General features: G+C 38.3%; 1 protein-coding gene across 1 annotated transcript in view; it reads right to left on the bottom strand.

Moving 5' to 3' along the window:
- Positions 1-12,737, bottom strand: part of LOC147601734 (uncharacterized) — a 35,403-nt gene that overhangs the window by 3,475 nt on the left and 19,191 nt on the right. Inside the window, exons 7-16 of the mRNA XM_086740496.1 lie at positions 10,671-10,807; positions 10,004-10,123; positions 9,451-9,481; positions 7,143-7,164; positions 6,529-6,553; positions 5,559-5,597; positions 4,052-4,153; positions 2,783-2,885; positions 1,467-2,354; positions 606-697 (exon numbers count right to left, since the gene is read on the bottom strand). Of these exons, the coding sequence (XP_086596622.1) occupies positions 642-697; positions 1,467-2,354; positions 2,783-2,885; positions 4,052-4,153; positions 5,559-5,597; positions 6,529-6,553; positions 7,143-7,164; positions 9,451-9,481; positions 10,004-10,123; positions 10,671-10,807 (1,523 nt within the window). The 3' untranslated portion in view covers positions 606-641. The remainder of the gene's footprint in view (positions 1-605; positions 698-1,466; positions 2,355-2,782; positions 2,886-4,051; positions 4,154-5,558; positions 5,598-6,528; positions 6,554-7,142; positions 7,165-9,450; positions 9,482-10,003; positions 10,124-10,670; positions 10,808-12,737) is intronic.

Below are 12,737 nucleotides of genomic sequence, written 5' to 3' on the forward strand. Positions count from 1 at the left end.
CTTTTTACTCTGCCAAAATGAAAGCAAGTAATACACCCCATTACATACCAGTCCCCTAGAACAGATTACATTTTCCTCATATAGCATCACGTCAAGACAGAGAATTGCTGTGACATTCTCCTTTCTTTGTTTAAACAGAAATGTAGTGTATCAGTTTCTAAAAATATGCTAATTACAAAGCCTCAAATTAACTGAACTGGCCTTACATTTGTGTGAAGAAAAGTAAACCTGTTTTTTCATGCCACAGACCTGTATTTTCAGTGAATATTTTTCTTAAGTAGGTAATATAAAAGTAAACCTTTTTTTTTTATTCTGAGTTGGGAAGGGTGTTAAAAGGGTTATTAGCTTTTTAATGACAGAATAACATTAACATATTTTCCAAAAATAACAAAAGATTTTTTCTGTAATATTAAGATATAACAAATACATTAAAAAAGCCTAAACAAAATAGTATGTTCAACTTCATTATGTGCAAGTTTGTGTTCCAGATGTATTTCACACCTTAAAAAATTAAACCCTACCTCCCTTTCCCCTTCCAAAACCAGTCAAACACAGAATTAAACGCAGTCTCTTTCCTGAAAGCCAAGAGATGAAGATTCTCAAACCTGTTCATCTGTTTCCAGTTCAGCTGCTGTTGCTCCTTAATCTTTTCCTCTAGTTTCTACTAGCACATTGACTAATGTCTGAATATTTAGTTCTAGAAAAGGTAAATAAAAACATTTGAAGTTACTTCTATTTCATGTTATTTCACATAATACAGCAGAGAGAATGTTAAAATGAAAGTTTTACTATTAACTAGCTACCTAGTTAATTAACTAATTCTAGTACCATAAGCATAGTTCGCACTTGTCCAACTCACGCCCAATAACAGCTATACAGTAGCAGACATCCACCTCCCCTTAAATCCCTCTAATAATCTATTGCCAAATGAGAATCTCTTCTTCTTAATAGTATATCACTATTTTTAACATTAAGGAATATTTCTACAATAATTGGAAAAAGTAATTTGTAATATAACAAACCAGCTCTTCGATAACACTTCTGTTATCCCAATGTGTTTGATCCATTTGGAGTATTTTAATCTATCATAATGCCATCCGAGTTTGGCTCTGCAGGCATTCCAATATTCTTTTCTTTATGCCAACACACTCCCTCCCCATAGTCGCCACCCCAACAGTACAAACCTAGATCATGATATAAGATGCTAGTTAGCAAGATGACCTAGGACAAACATTTCAGTTCAGGAAATGTTTCTGCTATCAAAATTTCCTCCCACTCACAGCTCTATTTAGTTTTCAAGAGGCAAAGTCTCCTCAGAGAGGCAATTAATGCTATTCTTCAACTGATACAGATGTTAAACTCCTCTGAATGGAACATACTATCTCTGCAACACACAATTTCCTCCTTATTTTAAAGTAACTATGTTGATATAACTCATTTTACATGAGAACTAATCACAATCTTACTTTGAAGTGCTGGATAACAAGGAGACAACCGTTTGAGCATCCTGGTCATTGTAGGTATATCCCTTCCTTGTAGTCTGTTCAAAATGTTGGGAGTAGGACCAACAGCATCTTCATCAAACATCTTATCCGAACTTCTGAATTGCTGGTAATCTTTGTACAAACCTCTGCCAGAAAATGAGTACTGCTGTGAACTCCAATCACTCTTGTAGCCTGACTTCTGATGCCTGAATCCTTGACATCTAGATTGCTGGTTCCAGCCAGACTCCCAGTTCCACCTGGAGTCCTCGTTCCACCTGGAGTCCTCGTTCCACCTGGAGCCACCTCTTCCTGAAACAGTAGAATTTGCAGATGTACGAATATTCACAGACTCATCATTCTTGTAAGAGAAATAGCTTTGCGAATGATAGTTTGTGGAGTATCTTCCAGATGAAGAATATGAGGCAGAAGAATTGGGATAGGGTAATCCTTGATCACTTATACTCCTTGCTTTTGTACACACTTGTTGATTCCTCCAATTTGTACCTTCCCTGCCACAGAAGATTCTGTTATCAGTGAGGTTACTGCCTCGCACATCACTGGACATATATTCTGCTGAGTACTCACTCGCTGGACTTGTCTCATAGGAAGAGGCTCCACCAGCGGAATTACTGCTGGAAGAAGATCGGCTGAACTGTCTCAGCCACTCACTGATACCACTGGCAGGATTTCCAGTCTGAAGAGCAAAAGAGTCCCTGAGTGCAGACATGATTGCAAAGTCATTTGATCTTAGTCCATAGGAAGATGATCTATCATCTGTTTGGTAACTGTATGAGTTAGCAGGAGCAAAAAAAGCATCTGCAGAACACTCTTCATACTGAGACAAAAAACCTTGATTCCAGTTAGAATTTCCTGAATAAATAAATAAAGGGCATTAAAAGTTAGCAAAATATTAAAATATCAACTGAAAAGAGAACTACTTTGAGGTTTTATGAAGTATTCTTCTCCTGTTCTTTTCCCATTTCCTGCCTTTATGTCTTGCCCAAGTCCAGCACCTTTTCACCCCAAAATCCTCATGTTAAATATGTTAGGAAAGGTTACCTGCTTGGATTTCCAATAACTTTTACTGCTGTAATACTATTTGGTGAGACAGAAGTGTTCTTAGACAGTCATGGCTGAAGTCATTAAGGCTTCAGAAAATGATACCATGAACTGACTCAGAGAGCAGACACACAGTACTCTAGCAAAGAATCACTATGGACGGCCATAAAAGTAAATTTTCACAATCTGTGAAGTGTTAAGAGTAGACTTAAACTATTCAAACAAAGTATCTAAATTACCTTTGGATTTTCCATATGGCTTATAGTGTTTTGGGATGCTTCTCCTTCCTGGAAATTCATCTTGAGATACTGACATCAGTGGCCTCAGACTGTTAGTATTAGCCTAGGTAAAGCAAAAGGTCAGAATATCTGTTTGAAACTCAGAACTTGAGCATTCTAAAAACAATAGCAAGTTAGCCAGAGAAAGTTAGCAGAGCACAATTTCAGCTGGCAGCAAACTCTGTATGAAGGATGTGTTGTTCTGTTGTCCACAATTACCACATTAAACGACAATATTCAACAGTATTATTTGGAAGAGGAACTGTCTGGAGAACAGAATGAGGTGCCTGGGAAAGGTCATGTCACCTGTTTCAAATTTCTTTACTTCATTGCCCCACATGCCTCAACAGCACGTGGGTAAAATATAAAACCAGTACACATGCAAATCCTGTCTAGCTGGGGAATGCAGAATGGAAGGCTCAGCTTCTGCCTGAGATTAAGCTGCAGCAATAATTTTTAACTAGCTCAGGAGAACTGTATTATATTCAAATGCACGACATTTTGAAAGTGTAGCTCTCAGAAAGGTGGTGGCAGCATTTGCACAAAGACAGTTACCATACCTCAGCTGACATGAAGTATATTATTAATGCCCAATAAACTAGTTTGAAATACCTTTTAGAAAAACACATGCTGAATTTTATGAACCAGTAGCTGCCAGAGGTGATGAGTTATTTTGTACAGGTTCTGATCCTTCTTCAGACTCTTTTTTCTCCAGGTATTCCATTTTTACGCAAAGAAGCTATGGAGGTTTGTAAGGGCCAACAAAAGGAACATCTTGCCTACCTTAGTCTTAATAGAATAAAACTCTTAAGTAGGAGCAGAGCTACAAGTCCCCAGAAAGAAACAGATATCGACATGCCCACAAAAGAAAGAAGTGATACATTTAGGTAGCACTTAAAGTTTGATTAATCTTAGAAGAAAAGCTATCACGCAAGGGACTGACTGCAAAGGAACAATGACAACCAGACAGCAAAATGGTGCCCAAAACAGAGGGAGAACACATGCAAAAGAAAACCAAAACTGATAGAAGATGATGGAAAACTAACAGAAATGTGCCATGCAATTAATGTATTTGGTACTCAGAAATTGTAAAAAAAATAAAGTATATTTAACTGGGAGTTTCTGACCTATGCCTGAACAGTTACAGTTTGGCAAGGTGTTAACACAGTGAGTTCAACCCTCCTTTCCTCCCAGTGGTAAAACAGTTCTGGTCAAGATTAAGTTACTTACTGCTGCTTTCTTTTCACAAAAGGCCTTCAAAGCTTCTGTGAGTTCCTGTGTAATATGAACAACAAGTGTTGCTTCCGAGTCTGAGGTGATGCGAAAAGTCTCCTGTTGAAAAACACAGTTAGGATTGGTCATTAGGATGCCAAAGGGTCATATACACAAACAGATCACAGTTATACCTTGATTTTGGTATAATCAAGTTCATACTATTAGTTGATATATGACATATATAACATACATATAAATACACATATACATGTATGAAAAAATAAAATTGTGAACATAATTATGGCCTGATAAAAGGTAAAACATAAACCTGGATGTCTGTGCCACTCCCGTACTGTCAATCATGAACATCTTGTTGCAGATGGAAAAGGGCACAAGTCCTAAATTTATGTTGTCTGTGTAGAAAATTGAATAAAAAGTAAGCTTCAGCACCATCAAACGCCTTTGATTCCCCCACTTTAGTAACAAAAAGATGAAAGTTTCCATTACAATTTTCCTGTGTGTAATTTTAGGAATAAGAGATACCAAAAGACATTGATAGAATTCTGTAAAGAACAGAACGATTATGGCTATCTGCCTTGTTAATGTCTAAAGAGACTGATTAGTAAGGCTATGAAGTTAAAAGTTATTACAGTAAGTTAAAAGAATATAGGCAGCTGTAAGGAATAGCTGTGATGCCTGTAGATAAAAATTAATTAACTGTCTACCAAGAATTTTTGGTAGTTTACTGATTATTCCCAGACTTGCTTTTTCTCTGCCTCTTCCTAGCATCACAAGTAACCACAGCTTAAAAGAAAAAAAAGAAGAAAAACTGAAAGAGGAAGAAAAATTATCTTGAGTTGGTAATGATGCACACATCTTAAAACATTCTACTTGTTATTTCAGTGTATAAATACAATTCAGACTCAAATGAAATTCTGTAATTGCCTGAGGTATGGAACACAACTTTCATGACTTAAAATGGTGAATATAAATGGTCACATATTTTCACAGCATAAACCCAAAAGACAAACCAAGGCTTACTATGCTGCTGCTAACAGCAACTGAACTGATAAAACTTCCCCACTCCACCACCAGCAGCTGTGCCCTCGTATCACCCAGTTTCACTCGGCTGTCCGGTCCTGCCACGGCAGCACAGGCAGCAAGACCGGACTGGCTCCTCTGATTCAGTGTTATCAACAATCCCATTAGATATGGGCAGCCAGCAGCACTTGAGCAACACCAGTGCTGCTAACACTGCTTGTCAGGGTGGGTCCTCAGCACAGGGAAGAATGATCCAGAGAACAGGCAGGGAGCTCACATTTAATCCACCAAGTCGCTCTGAGCTGACATTATGCTACAGCTGCACTAGCATTTCGAAGAGCAGAGTCCATTAAAATAAAACTTAGAAATGAATGTTGTGGTCCAATGAGTTTGATCAGTAATCAGAGGCTCCTTCAGAACATTCACTGCATCACACTGGTGAAACTGCACGGCTCTTATGACAATTATTTTACATACATACCAAGAACTCCAGAGCTTTCTGTTTCCGAACAGGATCATTCTGTGGGATTGTAGAATGAGGAAGAAAAATTAAAAGACTGAATACTACAGTATTTGTTGCATCATCTTCTACAAAACAAGATGTTTTAATCTTGTATCCAAAACCAAAAGTCAACACAAAGAAAAGACAGCAATTTTAGGTCACAGCCATAAACATATAACATTAGACCCTCAATAGCAATTAAGTAGCAGCTACTACAGATACTGATTAGTGAGGCTACTACATAGCCTTACTAATCAGTCTCTTTAGTCTGCATTACTTCCAACACCAGGAAGAACACATTCCATACCTAAGCTACATACCTACAACAGCTATCTTTCTCAGGCTTTCCTTGCTCAGGTTCAACCTCATATTTAAGAAAAGTCAAATGCTCACCTGCATCTAGCATAGTACCTGACCAGGCTCAGGCCTAAAAGAGCACCACAGAATACACCAGATTACAAAAGAACCTCTGCCACTAAGATAAAAATGAGGCAGTTCTCAGCATTTGTGCTCGGTGCCATTCACGACAGACACCAGAGAGATCATTTGAGTTAGAAAAAAGGATTGTAAATCTTTAGATGTATCTTAAGATTTAAACCAAACCTCCAGCATAGAATACCTTTGATCTGAGGAGGGGCAAAACAGAGAACTGGAGGCTACAGCACAGGTTGGGAGACCTGGCCTGCAGACACTGGGTCTGAGACTCTCTGACTTTGGACAGGAATTAGGAGACCCGAGGTGGATGAGCATCCTGACATGCAGTATTCATTTCCCCTCTGCTGTAGTGAACACAAAATTCTAGTCATTAGATCAATTATTTTGCTTCTGCAATAATATTAATAAAATAGCAAAGGAAGCCAAAAAGTAAAAGTCTTTCAGAAAAATTAAAAGCAAGCATAAGTAGACTGCTACAACATAAGACACTTGCAGAATTAGTACCTCTACATACCTCATGCTTATAATCATCTTCCCACCTTAAAAAGAAAGAAATTACAATATTAAGATGCATACTATACAGTGCTAAAAATTTAGGTTTATTCATAGTATCTAGAACCAAAATTTCCAAGTTTATATCACTTACCAATACAGGATATATTTTTCTATGCCATATTTAAAACACTATTATTTCTTAAAGGTCCTTATTCTGACTGACTGTCAAAGAGATCAGTAGTACTGATGAGCAACTTTACACATCAGCTAAAGGAGATGACTAAAGCAATGGTGCCAGAGGTGCCTTTTATACAACCTACTCGGGCAATGGCATCCCAAATAAAGTAGTAATAGCTTGAAATTTCAACTGCAATTTCTTTGTGTATGAGTAAATCAAACTGCTTTTGAACTGTATAACCAGTGCAATATTTCAAAAGCCGTCACTACTATTTCCTCACAGGTAGGAAGGAACAATTTCTGCAAGAGGAATAAGTACAGTGGAAAGACAATATAAAATATTTTCCCCAAACATGATGATGTTTGTTACAGAAAATTAGATCTATTTAATAAGTAAAAAGATCTCAAAAAAAAAAAAAGAATCTTTTGATTCCCCTGGAGGGGTAGTATTCTCACCTTGCTTTCTTCTTTGATGGAGCTAGAAAATGAAAAAGAATTATTAGCAACATCATAGGGTTTCCACTGTATTACTGCAATAGAAGCATTACACAAACAAAACAGTCACTGGCCCGGAAGTTGTTAAAGGGCAGGATTCAGCAGCTTAAACCTAGGTACATACTGCCATTTTAGAAACCACCAGGCATGCCTGTCAGACAGAAGGTCTATGTCCTAAGAGCTTTGCAGGGTACCCTACAGCATCTACATTCAGGCAGCTGAGCCCCACACAAGAAGTCAGTGTGGATTGAACTGAGGTGGGCATGCATCCTCTGTGCAAAAAATGAAAAGGTTTGGTTTGGTTTGGTTTTATTTCTGTGAACATACCAGCGAACCTCAAAGCTGCACATATTTTAGTTCAGTCCCCAACAAGAAGTTATGGAGATTAGAATGTCTAATCATCTTCCTTGCCAGTACAGTCTATAAGCATGAGGAAGGAGAGAAAGCTCAGTAAAACAAAGCAGTCTAAGACAGCAGCTATGCTTCAGGGAATCATCTACTGCATGATACGTAACTTATAACTTCTTAAGTATTTATCAGCACAGGTGTTCCAGGATAAGCAACAGGACAAGTAATAATTCTCAAAACAAATGACATCTTTGCCCCTACAATATGAGGCTGAAAGACTCATGTTACTGTTTTAACCACCTGCTGCTGAACACATGCTGATGAGTTGCAACAAGAAGTTGCACTGTAGGTCCCAAAGTTTTCCGAATGTCAGGAAAGAAAAGAACTACCACTATTTCACAGAAGATATCCAATGAACTAAGAATCATGGAAATGTAGGATCGCAGAGACCTCTGCAGGCAGAATCACAGAATCTTAAAAAAGTTTAGGTTGGAAGGGTTCTCTGGAGGTCATCTAGTCCAGCCTGAGAGGTAAAAGAAAAGTATCACTTCAAGGTCTCTCATACATATATATATATATACGTGTGTGTGTGTATACATATATATATGTAAAAGAATACATAACCTTATCTTAGTTTTGCATATGATCTCTGCAGCAGCCAAAATTTGGTGTTAATGTCCATTTTGCCACTTGCAAAGTAGTACATGCCACCAAATGGCCATTCTTATTTACATCCTCAAACTCAGTCTGTCAGAAGGGAGCTTTGAAGCTGAAAGTCATTCTTTGACAATCTGACCTAGTCTAAAGACATACGGCTGCTAAACCAGTAAGCACAATTTTCTTCCAAATAACTGGAGTATTTTTAAGTGGGAATTCACTTGATATTGCCCTTACCACCTAATCAGAGCAAAACTTAGTACTGAATGTCACAACGCTTTTGCAGCTAATTTCACTCTTGTCTGTTCCTCCAGTTCTCTGTATCCTGTAGGACCCAGTAGGAACACTCTTTTTGATGTTCTGGTTTGATACTCGAGCAGGTCTTCTACAGAAGTCCATAAGCATTGAGATCAATTTACTCTGAACTGAGAATTACTGAGCTAGATTATTGGATCACATTCCCTCTTCTACACAAGAGGGAGAAATGCAGCTCAGAAAGGGTGTGTGCCACCTTGTTTTGCAGACCAAGGTTAAAAGGAATAACCCACAGAATTCACCAATGATCAATTAAAAAAAAAAAAGAAAGCACTGCTATGGTAGGCACGCAGAGCAGGATTCACACTGACAAACTGTTGATTTATGCACCCTTCACCCATTTCCATCAAATCTACCTTCCCACTGATACTAGTACTAGGGTCAAAAGGTAGCAAGTAGGTATAGTAGGTATTTCCACAGGTTGGCATAGGTAAGCATCAATAGCACAGTTACAGTAACAAATGACACAACTCAAACATACTGTATGAGGGAAGATGCTGGTTTTATGTTTGAAGGTTTGGTTTCCATTCCTTGTTGCAGTGGACTTGCTAAAGAACTGTAACTTCCACTTTTACCAGTGATTCAGCATATATGTCTTTTGATGACTGAAATGAGGTGGAGAAGGCTTTATCAACTTATTCAGGGAAACCCATCAAATATAATTTGTCCATACTTTTTCACTTTCCTTGATTAGCAAAGTACTGTAGTTATCTTAAATGCCTCTAGAACTAAGCAGTTAAAAAACGTCTAAGAAACACTGCAAGCCTGGCAAATCTCTTCTTCCCTCATTTCAAATTCACAAAAACTGGAAAATCTTTAAAAACATTTTGTGCTATTACAAGTTGAACATTTTAGATCAGTTAAATCCTTTTAATTCAACTACTAATTCAAATTAGGTCGAATATAAATTACGTCAAATCTCTTACATTAAAGCAAATCATAGACTTACATGAGGTACTTGGTCTTACATAACCTTCAATCTAGGAATAGAAATAGTTTCATATTAGATTTTCTGATTAAAATTTCATAACAACAGTCTCTACTGCAATTGCCTTTAGAAACAGAACAAGTACTTTTATTTATCCCAGCACAGTGTAGCCCATAATTTTATAGATATACAATCTTGTAAATATAAATGAAATCTGAGAGAAAATTTACTTGTATTTGAGAAAATTTAAGTTGCAAAAATTAAAAATCACTGAAGTAAGGCAAAAAAATTTCTGAACCACTGAATTCAGACTAGACAGTTTCTATCTAAAAAACATAACTTCTTAAAAATAAACAACTTTGTTTTCAGATTAATTTCAAGACTTCTGTTCTTTTCCCCAGATTTTTTAGGGCAACTTTAAGTTAAACCTTAGTTCACTTTAATACTACACTTCCTAGAAACATATAGAAATTTAACAAGCTTTGTCAGTAGTACTTTTAAAATTTACTGGGTCAAACATAAATGCACTGATAAAAGAAACATTACTAGACACTTTACATTTACTTCCAAGTACCTTATACATTTTTAATCCTTCAGTCTTCTCTAGCTCTCCTGCTATCCGTCTGAGAAATGAGACTTTGCATTCTTTTACATCTGTTGTCTTTCTCTTCATTTTATCTGGAAATTCTTTAGACTGTTGACAAAAACAGCTTGAAAAGATCAACATCAAAATTCATCACAATATTAAAAAATCAGCACATTTCACCTGTTGGACAAGCTTCCAAAGACTCGTAAACATAATTTTGAACATTATGAGCTAACTAATTACATTTAAATGTTAGAACTGCTTAAGTAATCTTCAAAACAAAAAAAAGATACTACGCAAAGCTTGCTACCAAAAGACTACATGCTGTCTACCATATCCAGCAACATTATGGGCATGCTGAGGAATAAGGAAGAACTGCAATGTTCTAGAAGCTTGATTCTGGAGGAAATCAAAATACTCAGGAATAGACTTTGAGCAGATACAGACACCTCTGGATTTCACGTCCTCAATAGCTCACAGCTTCACAGCTATTCATGCTAATCTGACCCATGAAGAGTCCACCATACAATTACTAGCAATTTACCAATGGGGAGTTTAAACTTCAAACTTGATGTAAGTATTTGTAGAAAAAAAAAAAAAATACAAGGGGGATTTAATAAAGAAATTGTGATCAAAATGCATCAAAATTACTCACAATGTATGCTCTTCTGTGTTTATATCCACTAAGATGTTCTATCATAGGTGCCATCTCTGTATTAAAACCACACAGTTTGCATTCATAATGCGGCTCTTTTCTTCCTTCAAATCTGATTTCAACCACATGTTCTAAACCTGTAAAAGCAAGAGTTACAAATATCTATATTTTAGTATAGAGTACTATACACAAATGTATTCTTTTCAGTGTTGCTCATTAAAAGCCAAAATGAATGAATAAAAGTATTCCATTCTCAGAATTTCAACACTTGTTCAGGATCACTTCCATACTTCTTCAGACTTATGTGGGTATAAGTTAAATATATTTCTTACAATGCTTTATTCTGAAAGGAAAAACACCGCCTATGGCAGATTTGCAAGCCCATCAAAAGAAAATACGTCATGTACCTTTTTATTTTCAAGAAACTAAAAAAGAGCCTTTCATTCAATACAGTCATGTAAAAGAATTCAGGGAGAAGTGCATCTAAAAAGAGAACGAGAATAGGTAACGCCACACAAATGTCTAGATTAAAAAAAAACTGCATTCAAACTACCTAGTCAAACATAATTTGGACAGTGTCTGAGTAGCACAAAGACAATAATCACTTCACAGAATTGAGTCCTTCATAATCTACAAATCTTCCATAAACTTTTAAGAATGACAGAAATTAAAATGGGATTTTCCTTCATTTTTCCTAGAAACGACTGAAAGACTATGCCTTAGAAGTTGTTGTGGTTTGGTTAGTGGGGGGGGCCTAAGGTGGTAGCTTCTGTAGGAAACTGCTAGAAGTCGCTCCCCTTTGTTCAGTGGACTCAGCCAGGCCTAGGGCGGACCTGCTGCTGGCCAAGGCCAAGCCGATTGGTAGCAGAATGTTCCGTGATAATGCCTCTGCGATAACGTATTTAAGAAGGGGAAAACAGAAAAAAAAAAAAAAAGAAGAGAAGATGTGAAGAAGCTGAGCAGGGGCAGAGGCGCAGAGGGGGAGGCGCAGGCCTCATGGGCCTCGCAGGCCTCACCCTCTGGCCTCTCGCCAGGCAGCTGACTGGGCCCGACTCAGCCCAGCCCGGCTGCAAGAAGTGGAGAGGAGATGAGATGGATGATGTGAAGAGATTCTGAGAGGCGTCTACCAGCCTGTTGTGAAGAACTTTTCTTGTGAGAGGAAAAGCTGCAGACGCCAAGGTCAGTTCAGAAGGAGGGGGAGGAGTAATGCTGCTCCTGGCCAAGATTCTCCTGCAGCCTGTGGTGATGACCATGGTGGAGCAGGTTGTCCCCCTGCAGCCCGTGGAGGTCCACGGAGGAGCAGAGATCCACCTGCGGCCCGAGAAGGACCCCACACCGGGGCAGGTGGATGCCTGAAGGCGGCTGTGGCCCATGGAGGGCCCGCTGGGACAGCTGTTCTGGAGAGACTGAATCCCGTGGAAGAGATGACCCACCCCGGAGCAGTTCCACAAAGGACTGTGGCATATGGGTGGGACCCCACAACGGAGCAGGGGAGGAATGTGAGGAGTTCTTCCCCCGACCATGAAGCAGCGGCGTGAAACATGTGATGAACTGACCGCAATCCCCATTCCCTCTTCCCCCATATGCCGCTCGGGTGGGGAAGGTAGTAGAGATAATGTTAAGCTTGGGAAGAGGGAGGAGTGGAGGGAGGTTATCTTGTTCTCTGTCTCATGATCTTGCTGTTTGTAGTAAATTTATTACTCAGGCTTATATCTAGCATGAAAAATTTTACTCTGAACAGCTTAATGTAACAAGTTTATACAACAGCTTAAAACAAATAGGGAAAAACCTGCAGCTGTTCCCCATTATCATAATTTCCAGCACTGTGTATTTGTGATGGGTTGACCCCAGCCAGCAGCCAAGCAACACACAGCTGCTTGCTCACTCACATACACACCCCTCAGCAGGATGGGGAGAAAACAGTAAGAGGAAAAAGTGAGAAAACTCATGGGCTGAAATAAAGATGGTATAATAGGTGAAGGAAAGAGAGGAAAAAAAAAGAAAGAAAAAAAAAAAAAAAGACATGCAAAAACCAGTCACCCACCTCCCCATAAGCAGACCGACACC

This window comes from Chlamydotis macqueenii, chromosome 2, assembly GCF_036417535.1.
Source record: "Chlamydotis macqueenii isolate bChlMac1 chromosome 2, bChlMac1.mat, whole genome shotgun sequence".
Lineage (NCBI taxonomy): Eukaryota > Metazoa > Chordata > Aves > Otidiformes > Otididae > Chlamydotis > Chlamydotis macqueenii.